This window comes from Maylandia zebra, unplaced genomic scaffold (genome assembly GCF_041146795.1).
Source record: "Maylandia zebra isolate NMK-2024a unplaced genomic scaffold, Mzebra_GT3a scaffold01, whole genome shotgun sequence".
NCBI classification, from domain to species: domain Eukaryota; kingdom Metazoa; phylum Chordata; class Actinopteri; order Cichliformes; family Cichlidae; genus Maylandia; species Maylandia zebra.
In genome coordinates this window covers 1,699,355-1,716,422 of record NW_027490031.1, presented here as the reverse complement: position 1 = coordinate 1,716,422, position 17,068 = coordinate 1,699,355, and the positions used below count along the sequence as shown (strand labels likewise).

The following is a 17,068-nucleotide window of genomic DNA, read 5'->3' as shown; positions in this document are numbered from 1 at the left end:
TCCATTTTGTGTGGAAGAAGAGAGAAAAAACAAATCCAAGGCCCCTTTTATGTGAGTGTGGACAGAGACTGAAGCTGAGTGAACACAAAGTTTCCCCCACATTGTCACAGCTGTCATCTCTGACTGCAGGTTTAGCTTTCATCAAGCCAGCTCACACAAAGAAAGCCTGCTTATGATCAAGCTGCTTCACTCTTCAGCCGTCTGTACAATTATACAATTATATTAAAATTCATATACTGAAAAATATTTCCTCTGCTGACTTCAGGGAGCATCTCGTCTTCTGAAGAATTAATCATGTAAAGTATGTCGTGTACCTGAGCTGTGAGATAAAAGGCAGACACTGCAGCAAACTCCTCACTTCACTCTCTTCATGTGAGCAGCCTGTCAGCTCCACTCGTTTCTTCTCTGGTTGGAGTTTCAGCAGCTCCAGGAGGATGGAGGTCTTTCTCTCTGAGAGGTCTATGGACCAGACTGCAGGAGCTGACTGGAAAACTGACTGTAATGATGGAAGGACACTCAGACCTGTTTCAGTCTCACAGTCCTTCACATGGGAGTACAGATCCAACAGGAAGTCACTCTGATATTTGTCATTGTAATGAGAATGAAGAGGGAATTTCTGATAAGAGCAGACTGATGATAGCATGTTGAGGATCTTCTCTCCTGTCCTCTGTTGTCTATCTGCTGCTACAATGAAGAGATTCATCAACAACTCAGTTTGATCTGAGAGATTTCCTGATGACTGACAGAAACTGGAAGAAAGAAAAGGAAACACGATGTGATGATTTGATCTGAGCACAACAAACAGAAACAAGCAGCACTGATACCGTCCTAGAAATGTCTCAGATAAATATTTCCAGCATTAAAAATACAATAAAGCCATAAGGTCAGTACTACAGTTGGTTCAATTATTTCTATAAAGTAACTCAACTGGATTTTAAACCACAATTGAAGATCACATGAAAACATTGAGTGTTTAATAAGTAAAACCAAAGAGCATACCTGAGTGAGTGGATGTGGGGTAAATGGTGTAAGAGGAACGAGCTTGCACTTTGACAGACTCTGTGATCACAGTGAAGGCAGACTTTCACCTTCCTCTTCCTCTTCTGCAGGACTCTCACAGCTCGGTCATACAGTTGTGTTTCACTGTTGACTGGGAGGTGCAGCTGATTCTCAGTGAAGTCAAGTAAACTCACGTAATCCACGTCCACCTCACTCAGAAGAGAAATGGTCCACAGCTGGCGTGACAAGGAGTCACTCCTACAGTTGGAAGGTTGGTAGAGAACTTCATTAGTTCACATGTAATCAGCTGCTGAGAACAAAGTCTATTTGTGTAGATTCATGCTGAAACTGAAGAACCATGTTCGCCTTTTTCATGCAAAACTCCTAATTTGTGCAAAGCTGCAAGAGGCTTAAGAGGATTGACTCTGCATACGATATAAACCAGAGACGGGTGAGCTGATGTGAGTTTGCAGCCTTCAAGGTTTAGAAAGTAAATCTTAATCAAGTGTAAAATGTACATTCAAAATACGAACAGATATAGTCAGCAGAGTCACCGCAGTTTGAACAGGATGTAAGAATCATTCTGTCTAAATCATAAAAGTCTACATTTCTGACTAATTTACCTTTTGTAGCAGTTTTTGTCTCTGGTTAAAAGGACAAGTTTAACCTCCTAGGATGTGGTGTCCACATATGGGGACATTACATTTTGGTTGCCTAGTAGGGCTGCCACGATTAGTCGACTATCATAATCATCGATGACTGATTTAATAGTCGACACGTCGTTTAAGGGTTTGTAAGATCGCAAAAGACGCAGGAATAAGTAGCAGGATTTAAGAGTGTAATAACGGACTGAAACAGAAGATGGCAGCACTGCATGTACAAGGATGCCAGCTGCCGTTAAACCCCGAAGAAGAAGAAGCAGCTGTGTCCCAGAATTCATAGCGCAGCCCAGCTCAGTTTCCAATAGTGGTGTGCGATACTGCATATTTTGGTATTTTTATTTTATTTTATTTTGGCCATCAGGCTAGCTCCGGGGCTGCCGCTGGAGGCGCGGGCAACCGCCAGAGTGGACGCTTCCCCATTGGGTTCCCTCGCCTGCTCACGGGGTGGGGTGAAGCGGGTGAGGGGGGTATGTGGCAGGGCGTGTTCTGCGATGCCACTGCAGGTTTGGTGGTGGTGATGTGTACGGCTGCCAGCGGGAGAGCTGCAGCCGTTGAATGTACTGTTACAGCAACCGTGTGATTATTGTAAGAATAAATGATGCTGCGAAGCATGAAAATGCCATCGGGTCTGCTGTGGTGGCGATCTTTTTTTTTTTTTTTATCTTAAGTGCACGCAAACCAGTAAACAAATTAAAGCCAATACTTTTGATAAATTATAACACAAAAAAAAAATCACAATTAAAATTCTCAACAACAAAAACAAAAAAATATATAATTAACCCTTTACAGCCGATCGAAGCGGGCACGCTCTGTTTTGCGTAACTATTTTTAAATCCCGGTAGCTCTGCAACCACGTAAGCTAGCGCAATCATTTTTTTTGCATATGAAACTGGAGGAGTTGTACTTACATCTTATGCCATCAGCTTGTCCTCGGTCACAGTTTCCTTCCACATATAGCTTTGCAAAAACTGCATAAAAATCACTTGCAGCAACAAAAACATGATATTCCAGAAACACGCTTCGCCGATCCGATCAGCTGTTTGTAACACTTCCTATGTCCATCAGCGCGAACTATCACATGACCGCATGACCTGCCCAAAACCGGAAGTGACGTCATTTTGCGGAAATGTAGTTTTTTTTACGATCGGGGCCTTATGAGCCTATACCTGTGTTTTTAAAAGTTATGTTTGAGTTTATGACTTTCTGTGTCGTTTCTGGGATGCTTAGGACTCATATTGCACTGCTGGAAATAGTTTATTTTGATGCATATGCTGTTATTTTGCAAATTTGCACTATAATATTTATTTTCGTTTTTCCTGCAGTATATAAAAATTGGTGTATTTCAAAAATAAAACTATGAAGACACTTAAAATAAATTTCCTGTGGTGGGAAACTAGTTTGTGCAACTTTTTTGTATTTACAGTTTTGAGGGATAAGCCTCTTAAATTTCTCTAACTAGAAATATATGTTAAAAAAAACAAAAACGATTTTCAATTTTTTTGTAGTTTATTGCACTTTTTTGCAATTGATGTAATTACTATGCACCTAATGCAGACATATTATTAAAGTTTGGGCTATAATGGTTGTATTGATGTATAACAACTTGAAATGCTCCCAAAAATGGCTCCACAGCATGTAAAAATATAATATAAGCTCTGGCGGACTATATTCTATGGTAGGTCTTAAAGGGTTAATATGTAAACAACTTAACAACCCTTAAAGTGTCTATGTCACGTGACATGTCAGCGCAACACTGAAACATAAAAGTGGGGGAGAGGGAGCAAAGTGCTCTCCGCTGACACAGGAGCGCTGAGTCCAGTGGACCTGGTTGTTTCGTTTTTGCCGAAAGCACAGCATAGCAAACAAGCAGAGTTCAAAGTAAAGAATCGATCTTACCAGGCTAGTATCGATCCGAAACCGATTCAGACTTGGTATTGATATTATCGATATTTGGATCGATCCGCCCACCACTAGTTTCCAACAATGGTGGTAGCTAGTTATTTTTAATATTACTCTTATTATTCTTTCTGGGTCACAAAATAAATGTTTAACATATTTTCAGGCGAGAATGTAGCTGTGTAAACCTCAAATATCTGCTCAGTTTATCAGGACACCACATACTTTCAAAAGCGCTCCGACGTTTTCGGAGACGTCTGTTACCCACTAGCTCGATAGCTAGCCGGGGGCTAGGCTCACTAGAGCCCGTGAGAACACCGGACTCCCGGCAAATCGTTTTCAAACCCACTGCCGTCTTTCGCTACTCAGGTTAAATATATATAAGTCACTTAGATAACTTAAAAATGTTATTGTTTGGCTTTTTTCAGTATTTTATTTGTTCCTGAGTAAATCGGTTTGGCTGAGATTAAAGTTATAGTTTTTACACAGCTGAATAAACGTCAAGCAGACAGCTGATTATCAGAAGTGTGAGATGCTCGAGAATTTACTCCGGTGTCCTGTTATATTTTAGATAGCAAGGAGTTTATTAAACTTCACCGAAACAATCTGCAAATTTACATACCTACATACCTGTTTACATACCTTAAACAGTTAAAGCTGTAAATAGGGCTGTTCGATATAACGATATATATCGGATGACGATATAAAAATGTCTATCGTTTCATTTTACGCTATCGTTTGTTTTGCGACACCACAAAAGAAACTGTTTAGGGCAATATTTTTTCACCGTTTTGATGGTCACTGTAGTGGCTATATTAATTTATTAAAGTTCTCTCTTTCTCTTATATTTAATATAACCACACTACTGACGGACAAGCGTCTGTTTTTATGCGTTGTGATTAGCAACAACGACGGTTACACCATCGCGTGTCCGCTTGTTTATGTTCCACATAAACCTTTCACAATAAAGCTCAAGATCCTGTTGAGACTTTTCAAAATAAACTGAATCATGTGAAAGAGCAGATTATTTATGGATGAGAATTAAAAAGAGCCGCCAGGTGCTAAAAAATAAACTTTAGACTCAAACGTTAGAACAGGCTTTTCCCCGCAGCACGCCGTGTAATAAATACTCAAATGGCGGCCGTTATAACTTATGTCTAAAATTGTATAGTTTCATGCATCTGTTAAAACACTCGACTCCAGCTACATGACGCGCAGCAGGAAACACTTCCCGCAAGACGAGCTGCCCGAGATTCACAGAATTTACAGAAAATGTTACATTTTTGTGATTTATGTCGTTATCGGGACGATATAATTCCTATATCGGGATATGAGATTTTGGTCATATTGCACAGTCCTAGCTATAAGCTAATGATAATTATATAAGAGCAGATGTATGCTGGTGCAATAAGCTGTACGTTTTACGTCCAATGGATGATGATCTGATTAGTCGACTAATCGCAAAAATAATAGGTGACTAGTCGACTATCAAAATAATTGTTTGTGGCAGCCCTATTGCCTAGACAACTGTGATGGCATCAGCCACACAGGGGTAAATCAGTTCACTTTTCACTTTATTAGTTTGCTTTGCAGTTTTCTTCATTAATATAATTCATTAATCATTTGGTTAAACCTAACACTGATATTATGAGGCGTGCACATAATAGCATTGTGTGGTTTTTCTAAAATGTTTTGTTATATTAATTATGTTTCTCTTTCTTTGTGTTACCTGGGTTTGGGCGGTGGCTGTTTCCTGTCTGGGCAAAAGGCGTGGCTGAGGACTCTGGGAACAAAATGCCCGCTCAGCAGGACCAACCATGGGCTTACCAGGAGCAGGGGTGTTTTAGGTTTAGTTAGGTTATTCTGTGCTTAGTTAATATTAGTGTGTGTTTTGTTTCCCCCTATTGTGTGTAAACGGTTTGGCCAAATCATTATAAAAGCTATCCTCATGTGTCTTTGTAATTAGGTCAGTTTGTGAGTTAAGTTGTGTCTCACTTTGTTTTGTTTAAGTTTCTGGAAAATACTTTTTGTAGAGTTATATTTAGTTGACCTCTTTTATGGGCCTGCTAAGTATTTTTTTGAATTTTGTTAATTTTTGACTTTTTGAGGGTTAAAATAAAGAAAACCCTTTTTGAAGATACGTTTTTGCCTGTGTCCTCTTTGCTTTGGCTGCTTGGTCACTCACAAAAACAATACTAAGTTTTGCTCTTTCAAATGAACCACGTGGCTCAAAGGGGCACAATTGTTGTTTCTCATTTTGTTTTTGTACTCAGGAAAAATGCTGCTGTGTTCAGACACCAAATAAAGAGTTTTGTACATCATTACTCAATTGTGTATTGGGCGGTGGCTGTTTCCTGTCTGGGCAAAAGGCGTGGCTGAGGACTCTGGGAACAAAATGCCCGCTCAGCAGGACCAACCATGGGCTTACCAGGAGCAGGGGTGAATATAGTGTTCTACTATAAAGTCACAAGAGCAAAGAGAAATTTAAAATGCATGAAAGAGTTCGGGTGTTAGGAGATTAATGGACTGATCATTGCTGACGTGTTTGGGTCTTGCTGTTTGGTTAGAAACTAAAAAAGATACTTCTCTTAAATCTTAAAGGTTTTGACTCACTGTTTGTTGTGTTCAGGAGATGAGCTAATATTTATAATTCATTGTATTTTAATGTGAAAACTGTATTGAACTAGCAGACTAACTACATCAAAATTTATCTAAACGCATTTTTGTAGGGGAAATCCTTATATTTATGTTTATATGTGAACTAGAGGGTGAGGCATTTTGACTTAGTGGATTTTAACTACAACTCACTGGAAACATGATGAAACAAAGCTGAAACAAATCCTTTTCACTACTATGTTTTCATTTTTCACTTTAAGAAAAACACATACTGCTCTAAATCACTGAATGCTTTACATTTAAAACATTAAAAACAGATGTACAGAACCCTTTAACTTCAGATCTAAATGTTCTCACTTACCTTTGAAGTTTGCTGAGGCATCCCAGCAAAGGCCTCATTCCCTGTTTTGATACTGTTGTATCCTCCAGGTTCAGCTCTATTTTCCTCTCCTGACTCTGGCTGATTACATAGGCCAGAACACAACACTGCTGAGGATCAAGAGTCTCTCCACTCACATCAATACAGTAGTCCAGTTTATCCAGGAGGCAGAGGCAGGCATCAGGTGACTGAGACTCATAGAGGCATTGACATAAGAACATTAAGTCCACTTCACAGTCTTCACTGTCACTGCAACCTACAAAGGTGGTCACCAAGTGTTTGAAGAACCAGTCAGACGTGTCTCTGAGCTGCTGAGGAGGAAGGAGACCTTCTAACAAATCAGTGTTCTTCTCATTCAACAGTCCACACAGGAAAGGGACCAAGTGTTTCATGTGTTTGCTGCCCTGAACCAGACACTGCTGTAGAACACATCTGGTCTTCTCTGGATCCTTTAAGACCCACAGAGCTGCAAAAAACTCCTGAACCGTGTAGTGGAGAAAGGCACACAAGGGTTTCTTTACAGTTGGGCTGATTTGAATCAGAAGCTTGCTCAAAATGGCCAAATTAGCACAGCTGTCTAGTTTGGGCAGTGATGTTAGGATCACATTTTTCCCTTCTGATGCACAAAAAGCTGCCTGAGATAAAGACAGTATTGCATCCCATTTAGTACTTTCATTTTCAGGTGTCTTGGAAACATTTCTCTGATTGCAGAAATGGAGGATATTGAGGTATATTTCAGTAACTGTGCAGGGATGTGGAGAGAAATCTGAGCCCTCAAAGCTAAAGCAGGCGACCACCATCAGGGCGTACATGGGGACGTGGCAAAGAGAGAATAACTCCAGGTTACACAAGACTTTGTTGAGGTGGTTCTCACTCAGATTCTTGGATAAGTACTCTCTGATGCCCTGCTCACTGAAGCCTTTCACTTCCACTCTGAGACAGTCCCAATCCAACAGGAAGTCTGCTGACTCCACCTCTGGTCTGCAGGTGATGATGATCTTTGCTTCGGGTAGAAGGGTCTTCTGTATGAGCTCCAGCACTGCAGACTGGGTTGATGTAGAGGGAACATTTGGTACGCCATCAAAAATGACGGTAACACTGTCAGCATTATTCTTTATGTCCTCTAAGACCTCATCTTTGCCTTCATCTGGTTCACAGAACACACTGAAGAGAAGATCCTCCAGTTTATGGACCTCTGTGATGTTGGGTGCTTCTCTCATATCAAAGTAGAACAAGTAATCTAGATCCTTGTTATCTTTCTCTGACCACAGTTTCAACATCTGATGGACCACAGCTGTTTTCCCAGTTCCAGGTTTTCCTACCAAAATGATTTTTCTGTCATATATTTTCAGCAGTTCACTGGGAGAGGTTCCATGTTTGTCCTCAGGTATGTAGGCCTTGAGTTTTTTAGTGCGAACCTTCCTGCTTTTCTTGATCTTTGACTTTTTTATTTTGGATGCTGAAGCCTGTCCTTGTGTGTCTAACACAAGTGAAGTGTAGGACAAAGACGTCTCCTTGTTTAACAAGACTGCTTTACTTTGGATCCATGATCTTTCTGAAATCTTCTGAGCTTTAAATTTCAACTTTTGCTGGTATCTGTGACACGGTTTAGGGCCTGAAAGAAAAGAGGTGTGGGAGAAATTAATTAAAAATTTATTTAGGGATTTAACTCATGTGTCACTGAACAGCACTGCATTATAAATGAGTGTGATCACGAGAAATCTTGCCACAGACTTCAGTTTGTTTAAAAATACCTTGTAAGTATGTTACATCCATGTTGGTGTCATCCTTGAAGGAAAAGCAGCTGATCCAATAGTTCAGGTCAAATTTGTCTCGTGAAGAGGAATCTGATGCTGTAATTTCCAGAAAAGACGGCGGCCTTTCTGTTCTTCTCTTTCTTGTTATGTCAATAATCCTGAGAAACTCATAGCAGGCTGCGTCCCCCTTTTTTATGACACGGTTCACAATCTCTCTGGTTTTGTCAAAGTCGTCACCCGCTGTCTTTATTTTACTGACTTCTTCCTCTGAGAAAACTTCTTTCTGGTAGAGATGCTCTACAATCCCATTGAGCCCCTTTAATGTTCCCACCAGTTTGTGCTTGGCCCTCCTGACGTACTCCACAGCGGACTGAGATGTACAAGCCATGTTTCCTTTATTTCATGTACAAGCCATGTTTCCTTTATTTCCTGGGTTTCTGTTGAAAAAAATGTGGATTTAAACAAAATGTAATTCATTTCAAAGATTCAGACTAATATATAATTTTGATGTTGCTCCTGTTCCTAGCATTGCTAGGCTTTGTTTTAAATTGATGTGTCAAGTGTGTTTATAATTTATCCTCAGTCTTTGACTTTTAGTTTTTTCAGCATTCTGGTTTTTGATTTTATTTTCTTGTCTTCTTTAAATGTTTTTTTTTTCTTTATTATTTTGCAATTGACAGCGCCACCACTCTCTTGGTGGCGCTGTCACTTGGTGTTCGCTCGCTCTGCGGTAGAGTATCACTTCCTGTTCCTGCTCAACCACAGTGGTGTTTCTGAGTAGCTTATCTGCTTAGCAATTTAATTAAAAACTTTTAGATACATTTTTTTCATAGTATAATCTTCGCGTGCTTCATCTGAAGCACACTTTCTGTGTACTCACTACCTGATTTATAGCCAAAGTATTCACTCACTGTTAGGGATGGGTATTGATAAGATTTTAACGATTCCGATTCCATTTTCGATTCTGTTTAACGATTCGATTCTTTATCGATTCTCTTATCGATTCTTTTTTTTTTTTTAAAAAGGAGAACACTAAGGTCGATTAGCTTAGAACTTTGTTTTATATCTTCTCTTTGAACAAGATAGAAATTTAGGAGTAACATGGCCTTACAAACCCAACAGTGAGATCTTAAGAGATCCAGCCTACGGCTCTTCAATGGGGTGTCACGGGGTCCCCAGGAAAATTGTAAATGTAAAATAATAAAATAAATATTCTTCTGTAGCAATAACAAAATATAACATAAATTGTTCTGTGGCAATTACACAAGAATATCCAGTAATGTCCCTGCCTACAATTAAACACATTCACTTACCAAAAATCGGGGGCATCTGCTGTGGCAAATGGGCGCAAGCCTTTGACCACAAACTTAGACACTGCTCGGTGACATTCGTCTATCCTGCCTGAAAGGAGACGCTACCAGTAGACTGCAGCGAGAACTGCCAGCGAGCGCCAGCCAGACTCTGTCTGTCTCATCATGGTCACCTACATGTACAGTAATGGCAGGTCTTGTAATAAGGCAGATTGCGCTAACATAATATGCACTGTTAGTTGATTATTTACCTGCCGCATTAACGGGAGAGGACGTGCAAACGTTACCGCTGCTGCTGGGTTGAGAGTCACGAGTCCGGAGCGGAATTAAAAACACGTGTCATCGCGTGTTTTGTGAGCAAATGCTTTTGCATATTCGTAGTGTTTCCTCCCCTAAATGAAATATCTACTTTGCAAGTTGCCCTGTTGTCATCGGTTCTCATAAAGTATAACCAAACTTTTGAGCGTTTGAGCCGCTTAGGCACCGTGTTTCCTGCCAGGTAAATGACGCTCCGCAACGTGGTGACGTCATTCGGGGTGACTGCAATCGATAAGGGAATCGTTTGCAAAAATGGCAAACGATTCCAAGGAATTGAAACAGTGGGAACCGGTTCTCAACAAGAACCGGTTTTCGATACCCATCCCTACTCACTGTGTATTTACTGTTTCGCTAGCTTAGCTTAGCTCTCTGTCTCTCTTCCACAGCATGTCTTTATCCTGTCTTCCTTCTCTTACCCCAACCAATCACAGCAGATGGCCCCGCCCCTCCCTGAGCCTGGTTCTGCTTTCTTCCTGTTAAAAGAGAGTTTTTCCTTCCCACTGTCGCCAAAGTGCTTGCTCATAGGGGGTGATATGATTGTTGGGCTTTTCTCTGTATCTACTGTACAATATAAAGCGCCTGGAGGCGACTTTTGTTGCGATTTATTGCTATATAACTGAAATTGAATTGAAATGAATTGAAATTGAATTCAAAGCAACGTGTAACTCTGGTTTTGATAATTACTGTGTGTTTTCTCATTTTGCATCTTCACTACTTACTCAACACACAGCATCTCTTAGTTGCTTGCATAATAATCTAAATCTAAACTGCAGGTGGGGGATATATCAGATATATCAGAGGTGGAGAATGAACTCAGCCTGGATCTCTATTGTCTTATGTACTGTAGATGACTGAATGATGTGGTGGGTGTAATTCCCTCTGCAGTGGGGTCGGGTGGACCACCCCGGGCTCTGTGGGGCTTGGTTGTGCTGCTGCTGTGGGACCTGGTCTGCATGGGCCTGTGCACCCTGGCCTTGATGGATTCCAGGGAACAGGGGTGTCTACTGGGGTCAGCAGGGAAGCTGGCCCCAGTAGAGTAGTAGCCCCCCCCCCCCCCCAGGGAGGGGCTACTTGCTTCTTCCCGCTCCACCACACCCACCCAAACATGCAAGGCCTTGGGGTGCAGGTGTGTCTATAGGGTGCAGGGGAGGCATTGTCCCTGTCCCCTTCTGTCCGCTTGTGCCTCAATTTTTTTGTGAGGCACAGGCGGCCTCAATTTTATTCCAATTTTATTGTTTTGTGCCTCAATTTTATTCCACAAACTAGACATCCACATTACTCCCACTCTCATAACACACACATGTAGGGCCTTGGGGGTGGGCAGGCTATGCAGCGTCCAGAGGTGAGGTGTATTCAACCTCACCTCTGGTGCCGGTGCCCACCTTTTTAATTTTAAATGCACCCCACGTGTGGGGCTCTCCGCAGCTCTTCCCAGGAGGGTGGCGTGGCTGCCCCTCTTTGGGCTCTCACACTCTGAGGGGCTTTCTTTGAATATGGTGTAAATGTTTGTTTGTTTCTCTGCCTGCTACACATCTATTGTAGGATTTGCCCAGCTCGCCTCTCCCGGACAACCTTCCGCTCTAAGCTTCCTCTCCACCCACGTCAAGTAAGACTGCTGCAATCTGCTGCAGGTTCACTGAAACCACATCTAGCCTGCCGTTAACACGTCCCTGTCACAGTGACTCTGAGGTCTCCAGCTCATAACTGCACTTGCCAATAGCTTCAAGGTTCCTGCTGGATGTTACCCCGTGCCTGGTTCCCCATTCCTCGTCCTTGATGACCCCCCCCCTCCCTTTGTGACTCTTAGCCCTCACCCTAGCACATGTGGGGACTCCTGGCACTATGGTGGCTCACTGAAATGTTTACTCATAGTACTGTTTCATAGTTTATAGCATTTTTCTCACAGTACTGTTCATACCGGTTCCTTTAGTGCTTCGACAGCATCTCATAGCTTGTAGATCATTTCTAGTGATTCATTTTGTTTCATGCAAAGTGATGTGACTCCTTGTAAAAGAACATCCCTCAGAACTGGTTTTTAGGCTCTCGTCTTTAGTTTGTCTTTCACTAAAAGTCTTGTTTTCATTACTCTCTTTTGTCACACTTGACTTCCTGTAATAAACTTTGAGATCTGAGAGTTAATTATTTCACACCATGACATGGTGCGTGGAAAGAAAGAACGTCGCACCATATCACGTATAATTTGTCTGTGAAGGTTCTCAGTCATCCAGGTCATCGTAGTCAAAGGAGCTTGCAAAGAAAAGCGTCTGGACTTCTTTAAGTTACTTGAAGACGTTTCACCTCTCATCCGAGAAGCTTCTTCAGTTCTAAGGTCAAAGGGTGGAGAGTCTCAGATATAAACCTAGTGGGAGTAACACAGAGGGACTGGATAGTGACAGCATTCAAATTGAACGCGCTCACAGAGTCGGTCCATACAAGGAAAATGGACGAGCCAGGCCGATTGTGGTCAGACTACAAAGATTTAAAGATAAACAATAAATTTTTTCATCTGCCAAAAAACTGAAAGGTACCAATCTTTACATCAACGAAGATTTCTCAGAGTCCATCAGAAAGAAGAGGAAAGAACTGCTACCACAGCCGAGAGCGGCCAGAGACAGAGGTGATATTGCCGTCCTGAAATATGACAAATGAATTGTTAAACCGAGGCCACAGAACGCCGGAATTAATATTTAGACTTCAGCAATGTTGCCATTTGTAGCTGTTGAGATCGATCGGTCTGCAAATGTCGGATCCTATACTTATTCCCGGATTCTCCGGTAAAGATTTTTCAGTGGCTCATGTTAATATTTGTAGCCTTAAATGTAAGATTCAGGAAATTCTGTCACTGTTGTCAACAAATACGATAAGTGTGCTGGCTATTTCCGAGACACATTTAGATGCTGCCTTTGAGAATAATGAATTTGAAATAAACAGTTATAAGTTGTATAGGAAGGACAGAAACAGATTTGGAGGGGGCGTAGCCCTATACATTAATGATAATATGGCAAGCAAACTATGTATGGACTTAATGTTTAACGACCTGGAAATTCTGTGGGTTCAGTTACACCCGCTCTATGGCAGGCCTGTATTAGAGATGGCACGATACCACTTTTTTATGTCCGATACCGATATCATAAATTTGGATATCTGCCGATACCGATATGAATCCGATAGTGTTTTTTAATCAACAAAACTGTTTTTTTTTAATATCTTGCTGCATTTTGTATAAGTTCATACTCAAGTTTAAAACAACAACTACACTAAAGCTATTCTGTTATACCTGTATACAAAAAAAATATTTCATAGTTCAGCAATACTGATCAATCTAATAAACCTACACCATTCTCCCTATTCTGGTATTTTAAAGAGCACTTAGCGTAAATATTAAGCAACCTAACTAATAGGGTTCCAACTCCCAGCAACAACAAAAATAAATAAATAAAAATTAGGGAACCACCCCTCACGCGCCACCTCATGATGCTTAATCGACGTAATCAACCTTAATTTGATGCAGTGTGAAAAAAAATGCACAGAAATCAATTATTTTTCAAGAAATATTAAATAGATTCAACATCTTTCTTCAACAAAATTGCAGACTGCACAGATGGTACCTTCCCAAAGGAAAAAGTACTATAGCTTACTAGGGTATATTAGACTTAATAGTCACTATATACAGTAATTGACTTCTATTAATTTTACATCAAATTAAAACTTTGGGTGTCAGATAATTATTTATTAAAAGCTAGACATTTTAAATGAGAATAAGAAAGAAAAGTATGTCTTTGTGCCCCCTTTTCCCTGTTCATGCCCTATCGGCCCCCCTGGCTAAACTTTGCTAGATCCGCCCATGCACAGTTACCAGCCGTCAGCTACGTAGAAAAAGATCCTGGTGTAGAAAGTAATATTAAATAAATTCTAACAACAGCTTATCAAGCTTAAACGTGCTGCTGTTGTTCAGCTGCTGGTTTCCTCTTTCTGGTGCAAAGTGGGCCAAAAACAAACAAGAGAGACGGACTCGCGACAGAAAAGCCGATCAGCTGATCATTAAGCAGTTTCATGATTGAAGTAGCAGCAAGAAGAGGCAGTCGCTTGTTAAGCTTAACGTGGGAATGCTTTACAAACATTCAGAGATGGACTTACACACTTGCTTTACTTCTCTCGGGGATAACTTTGTCGGAGATGAAATGCCAGGTTGCTAGCGAAGCTCCACATGCTATCCAGACCACCGACAGGTCCCGCATGCCACAGCCGCTCTATCACGTGATGCATACTGCTCCGACGTGCTAACGTTCTGAGGCGAGTTACGGCGTGTTGCAAGTTTTGTGAGGTGCTTTCATGATATTTAATGGATCGGATTACATTTTTTATTTTTCTCCGATATCCGATCCAGTAATTTAGGTCAGTATTGGACCGATACCGATACGTAATATCGGATCGGTCCATCTCTACTTGTTACACACTTGTACCTACACTGACTGTGAGCTGAGCTAAGGTGACCTACACTAAATGGTGCACTTGAATGCATTCTTTGTGAACCACAGTTCTGCACTGCCCAGTACACGGCTACTAATGTAGAGCTTTGTGTTAATTGATAGTTTTACAAATATTTCCAGATTCTGCAAAGGAAAACAAACTAAACAAAAACAACAATTGACATGGCTCTTTCTCACTCACAGTGCCTTGTAAAAGTAGTCATACCCTTGAACCTTTCCATATTGTACAAACACAAACTTAAGTATATTTCACTGGGATTTTATGTTGTACATCAACAGAAATGAATGCGTAAATTAAAATCCATTTTTATACAAATACAAATGTAAAAAGTGTCGAATGCATACAGGATGTATGCAGCCCCCCATCCCTGAATCAGTACTTTTATTGAACCACCCTTGATTTGCAGTTAAAGCAAATCAAAGCTACAAAAGTTGTTGCGATAAATCTCTACAAGCTTTGCACACCTGGAGACCATCCATTCTCTCCCGCTTAACCTTATCAGAGCCTTATCCTCTTTAATGTGTTTTTGTTGTCTGTCAATAACACTAAAAAGTTTGAGCATACTCTTTAGTGTTATTGACAGAAACTGATACTAGGTTTTAATTTCACATTTAGGATGTTAAGTTTTACTTGCATCCTTAGTGTAGTTTATGAGGTAACTTATTTAATTAAAGGTAAAATCCCATAAGGAGGAGAACCACCTGGCTCATACCTGAGGAGAAAGGATTTACTTCAATAAACTTTAAATACCCAAGCAAACCATTACAACAGTGCAAACTGACAAAACAAGAGCTGAAAACTATGAGAGCATAAAAATTCTTCAGCAAGCACTGACAGTTCTTAGTTGTCAGTCCAATTTCGCTGCAGGTAACTGCAAGTGACAAAATAAAAGGGCTTCATCAATTAGTGAGTTAAAATTACAAACTTATTTTGATGCAAAAAATCATGGGTACAAGATGAGCCTGACATCAACATGTATGTAAAAATGACACTTGAGATATCTTCTAACCTGTTTTGAGCATCAACTTGTCCCACGTAGTGGTATGGCCAGTTTTAAAGTTTACCCAGAATGCATTTCATGAAGTTTTTTTCCAGTTAATTATCAGAAAAACAGGTCAAACATCCAGGATACCAGTGCATGTTTCTGCTCCTCTTCATCTTAGACATTAAATTGGTGGAGTTTATTGGAACTGTAGTATACTACTGAATACTAATACTGGATAAAATAAGTGTTCAGTCCAGGCTTAAATAATTCTTTGACAATGTTTTATCAGATGTATGGCTAGTACGTTGAATGTTTTAGTGACTATTGAATACAATGCAGGTTGGAAAGTGACTTTAATTGTGAGATGAGTTGTTTCTTACATGGAATAAAGCCATTACTGTTTTTAAGTAATCCCTCAAATAGCTGCTACTCATCAAACTGTTTAATTTCAGTTAAACCATTAGTGATAGGGTTTAAATAGTTTAAATAGTTTCTTGGGAAAGGCTGATGAGCTCTACTGTCAAAGGCCAGTCCCACCAAATCGTAGAGCCAGATTGAGGCAGGATTTGTATATATAGACTGAGGACCAGAGGGGGAGTCTATGAGATGTGTCCCACTCCTGAAATGCAGATCAATTATCTCCACTCAAAGGAAGTCACTGAGCGAGGAATTTATTTATTCTATAAAACGTATCCAACATGTACATTCATCAATAGTCCTGCACAGTGTAAATGACTGTGTTTACCTCTGGGTGGCGCTCTGTTCTTACACTGCCAACACTAGCTTGGAGTTTCCTTCTGCTCATGCTCATCCTGAAAACCTGTTTCTCTTTGGGATGATGAAGATATTCTAATTCTTCATCAGCTTCTCTGGCTGCAAATGAAAAACACAACTTTTCCTCTCCAGCAGGATCAAGGAGAGACCTGCTGGACGTGAACCTGGACCCAGCTGTGTGTCCGTAAAGAGTGACCAGTCTAAATATGACCGTATTGATTTTAAAGGACTGCAGTCGTCTGCTGCAGAGAGGTGAGCTGTTAGTAACATAAACTCTTTGAGAGGTGATTAACTGCTTGATGTAGTTAGAAATGTTGGATGTTGTCTTTGCTGGAGAGACTTTCCTATTTCTGATGTAAGTATAAGATGCCAAGTTTTCAGCTAATAACCCTTTGGGATCACCTTGTTGGCACGAAAATGCCATTTTATATGTTTTTGTGTTTTATGTGTATTTAAATCAGGGTGCTAGTAACAACATTCTCAGAGATACAAGTTAAAATTGGTTCTTTGTGTAGGCACAACACTTGTTCATCCATTGAGTTTGGCGCTTTTTTTAATAGGTCAGTGTTAAGTAGCCTAACCACCCCCGATGGTTCAAGGACTGAACTGAAACTTAAAAAGAAAAGTCAGAAAGGCCTTCTAAAAGCCAAAGTTATAATAAAGAAGCAAAATAAAAGCATCCATATCAAGCATCTTGTTACTAGAGATGGCACGATACCACTTTTTGATGTCCGATACCGATACCGATATCATAAATTTGGATATCTGCCGATACCGATATGAATCCGATATAGTGTTTTTTAATCAACAAAACTGTTTTTTTAAATATCTTGCTGCATTTTGCAAGTCTGCATGTTCATACTCAAGTTTAAAACAACAAC

The 17,068-nt window shown here is 40.4% G+C and overlaps 2 protein-coding genes across 4 annotated transcripts in view; one reads left to right on the top strand and one right to left on the bottom strand.

Annotated features, from left to right (window-relative positions):
- Positions 1 to 17,068, top strand: part of LOC101477089 (protein NLRC3) — a 374,972-nt gene that overhangs the window by 185,687 nt on the left and 172,217 nt on the right. The window contains exon 9 of one of the 2 annotated variants that reach the window (XM_076880851.1): positions 16,320 to 16,439. The exons of the other annotated variant lie outside the window; for it this stretch is intronic. Within the exon in view, the coding sequence (XP_076736966.1) occupies positions 16,320 to 16,439 (120 nt within the window). The remainder of the gene's footprint in view (positions 1 to 16,319; positions 16,440 to 17,068) is intronic. 2 annotated transcript variants of the gene reach the window in all.
- Positions 1 to 17,068, bottom strand: part of LOC143415595 (nucleotide-binding oligomerization domain-containing protein 1-like) — a 93,003-nt gene that overhangs the window by 3,987 nt on the left and 71,948 nt on the right. Inside the window, exons 2-5 of one of the 2 annotated variants that reach the window (XM_076880868.1) lie at positions 8,307 to 8,746; positions 6,535 to 8,167; positions 1,000 to 1,257; positions 315 to 749 (exon numbers count right to left, since the gene is read on the bottom strand). In XM_076880868.1, coding sequence (XP_076736983.1) covers positions 315 to 749; positions 1,000 to 1,257; positions 6,535 to 8,167; positions 8,307 to 8,697 — 2,717 coding nt within the window. In that variant the 5' untranslated portion in view covers positions 8,698 to 8,746. The remainder of the gene's footprint in view (positions 1 to 314; positions 750 to 999; positions 1,258 to 6,534; positions 8,168 to 8,306; positions 8,747 to 17,068) is intronic. The other variant, XM_076880869.1, reaches the window with a different exon arrangement.